The following is a 3,315-nucleotide window of genomic DNA, read 5'->3' as shown; positions in this document are numbered from 1 at the left end:
TTACAATCGGTTGATATCTATTGCTGTTGGGAGAACTCCACCACAATGGCGAATCATTTGCTGTACAAGTCTGTTAATTTCCTCTTGAGTTCTTACCCTTGACACTGCATCTTCTGACCCAAGTGCTCTTCTCAGTAATCCGATCTGCTTCGTAATGCTTTTCACCTGAAACAACATACATACATTCATACATCCTCATCGTCAAACGACCACACACATTCAATATTCATACCAAATCAAATATCATAGTAACCGAATCACTCAACCTTTCTATAAGGCCATCGTTTCAATTTTGCCCTGCGGCATATTTTCTTCACCACCGTCGGGCATAAACTCACTTGTCTCGATGCTTCCTCAATTGGTAGATGAAAGTAATCGCTGAAATCACTCAATTCCATCCTCCCTGCTCTCTCCCTCTACCCAAAGACAATCAAAGTCAGTAAATAGATTTTCAAAAAAGGAATAAAACAAACACTTCTTTAAAGAATAAAAAGTATAACCTGTGACGCCAGCGAAATTTTAGTACCCGTTCCATTCTCAGCCTCTTGCTCCATCTCATTTGCTACAAACATAACCATTGAAATCAGCATAATACATATTTTGATACTGTTTTTAAATTATAAACCAACCTGAATTATTAGGATTCAAATCGATGCATTCATCACTTAAATCTTCAGTCCAGTCCAGTCCCGTGCAGAGGGCCTCATAATAGGTAGACAATGGATCTTGCATAATAACGTACCCTGATGAAGCTTGCTGTGCGCAGTAATTTATTAGGAAAGTCCTAATTTCATCTGGGTTTCTGTAGCAAAAGCTGAAAAAAGAAAGCAAGGAAGATTTAGAAATAAACACTAAAATACCAATAGCCAACACCTTTGAATGCAAGAAATTTATTTAGATACCTGAATTTAATTATTATTAAACTAAAAAATAACAATAAAATTTTGTTTTAGATAAAAGCGCTCCAGTTATGATACTATGACAGTTGAACTCGTCGAGCGACATGACATGCAAATACGGTTGAAGAAAAAGTGGTGCCAAAAATTCGAAGTTAAATTAGAACGTACTCAATCATTTCATATTGAACGTTATTAGGACCAGCCACGGTGATATTTTGACGGTGAATTGCATGGGTAATCAAGCCGAGCGTTCCATGAATCTCAAGCTTTTGAAAATTTGTACCTAAGATACATCAAATTTAAGAGAATGAAAAGAGTAAAAATTATGGTGAAATGTATTAAATTTGATCATGCAATTCAAAACGTGCTTACCATTGGTGTGAATTATTTCTCTCAAAACATGACAGCAACTGCAAAAGAATGGGGCTGGTGATTGGGGCCAATGCGAAAGTGGTAACACTTCGTTGAACTCCAAAGTCTCATTTTCAGGGTCATGCAACGATGGACCCTCTAGAAAGTTCCCTGTTCCTCCATTATTGTGCATGAAGTGATCTTGGACCATTGGATCCATAAAGGGAACGTTACCTTGTTGGATGATGGGATCCGCAAAGGGAAGATTACCCTGTGGGATGATTGGGTCCATAAAGGGTTCAAGTCCATAAGGAGTATTTTGTTGTTGGGACAGTGAATTGGGTGCATCATTTGTAGTAAAGTGGGCAAGTGTGGCGTTTCTCCAATCGAAAATGTTGGTGTCATGAGACGGAACAAACCCCGCGTTATCCATCACCACACCTCCAAAACTTGTTGCTGTTTGGGGCGGTGAAAATGGAAATGCGTGTGTGTGTGGTGATGGGAGTAGCGGCGCCAAAGAGACAGCGCCGCCACGATTCGTTGGTGATTTGAGACAACGATAAAAACTGTGAAAGGCATGTCGGAATGGATCATATATATATATATATATATATACACAAGGGAGAAAGAGGCGCGAGTGACAGTTATCGACCGTTGGAATATTTGAAGTCGGTTCGGTTGGGCTTTTCAACGGACATGATGAAGTCACACTTTTTAGGAAGAATTTGATTTGCACCAAACACGCCCTTAGCCCTGTTGACCTTGAGTTGAGCGTGTGTGATGAGTGGCTGCCAACGATTTCGTCCGAGTTGACTTGGTTGTGGTACGAGTGCTACCAACGAATTCCCTTTATTAGTTGACACACAGTGCTAACGATGAAAAGTGTCATGGCTCCTCTCTCTGCAACACCAATGACTCTGACCAGAGCTTCCTCACCTATGGCACTCTCGTACCGGCGAGTTCAAACAATTCTCAAGCCAATCAATGTCCCCAACCTACGATTTTCGTGGATGAGTACCAACACCGCCCAGTTCAAACAATACTCGAGCAAATCAAAAGTCCCCAACCTGGGGTTTTCCTGGGTGTACGAACAGATTGATGAATAGAAATGTCACGAACACATGGATCACGAACATGGTCATTGACACACCGTGCTGAACTTAAGCATACAATTTTATTATTCGAGTATCGTAAAAAAAGTTAAGGACTAACTTGCAATAAAAGTTCAGCTTCATAATAGTATAGAGGAGAGAGAGTGGCGAGGTAGGGAGAATGAGATATTTGTTTTATCAAAAGAATTATTTGGTTTATTAGTAACTTAATAAGTTTATAGTAATTCATCTATTTATTTCTTTAAGAAAAAAATTTAAAATACTGACCATAAGTGAAGTTAAATTGCTCACCCCTCCCTTCCAAAAGACCAAAACCTAATGCACAAACAAATTTTAAAGGTTTCTCGTTTAATTATCATCGTTTTCTTCAACTTATTTTCCTATACTAGTTTGTCAATTTATTTATTTTAAAAATATTTATTATAAATGAAATAAAACTGTCCTTTCCTCCTTTTTGAAAAAATCAAAACCTAGCTTACACCGACAAATTTCAACGATTAATTTTAAGCAAATATTTTTAAAAAAATTATTATACTTCTTGAATTCTTATGTAATATTTTTTTTATTATTTAAATTTTCTCTAATATTTAATCCTACAAAAAATATTTTATTAAGTATCCTTCTAGATATCATTAAGCAAGGTCATAAAAATTAAGTGAGGTATAATTTTTTAAGAGTTTATCATTTTCACTATCATAGTTATTATTTATTGTTATTATTATTATTTAAGAATATGAATATAAAAAAAATTAATTTAAGAACATAAAAATAACTAACTCAATTAATGTGAATACGTGTGTGTGTATTTTTGTACTTAATTCATTTTTATTTTTTGTAAAAATTTAGGTCTATTCATTTATATATATTTTAAATTCTATAACTACATATTTGATTGGCGATGAGAAAATTAGGGTAAAATATAGTATTTAATCCTGAAATCAGAGACGTTAAGG

General features: G+C 35.7%; 1 protein-coding gene across 1 annotated transcript; it reads right to left on the bottom strand.

Moving 5' to 3' along the window:
• LOC113866238 lies at positions 1-1,683 on the bottom strand. Its single transcript, XM_027501119.1, has 6 exons — positions 1,272-1,683; positions 1,068-1,182; positions 630-814; positions 501-562; positions 267-416; positions 1-165 (listed from the first exon to the last, which is right to left on the bottom strand). The coding sequence occupies exons 1-6, from the start codon at positions 1,681-1,683 to the stop codon at positions 1-3; spliced, it is 1,089 nt and encodes a 362-aa protein (XP_027356920.1).
• Positions 1,684-3,315: the final 1,632 nt, after the last annotated feature.

This window comes from Abrus precatorius, unplaced genomic scaffold (genome assembly GCF_003935025.1).
Source record: "Abrus precatorius isolate BTA unplaced genomic scaffold, Abrus_2018 Scaffold4, whole genome shotgun sequence".
In the NCBI taxonomy this organism is placed as follows: Eukaryota; Viridiplantae; Streptophyta; class Magnoliopsida; order Fabales; family Fabaceae; genus Abrus; species Abrus precatorius.
The sequence above is the reverse complement of the archived record's forward strand: the minus strand, read 5'-3'. Positions and strand labels throughout refer to the sequence as shown.

Bases quoted from the DNA above. Each gene is read 5' to 3' on its own strand.
- LOC113866238 (XM_027501119.1), bottom strand. From the start codon at position 1,683: ATGGATAACGCGGGGTTTGTTCCGTCTCATGACACCAACATTTTCGAT. The intron at 563-629 runs GTTGGTTTATAA...TTATGTTTGTAG, and splicing joins TTTGAATCCTAATAATTCAG to CAAATGAGATGGAGCAAGAG. The intron at 166-266 runs GTTGAGTGATTC...ATGTTGTTTCAG, and splicing joins AACGATGGCCTTATAGAAAG to GTGAAAAGCATTACGAAGCA.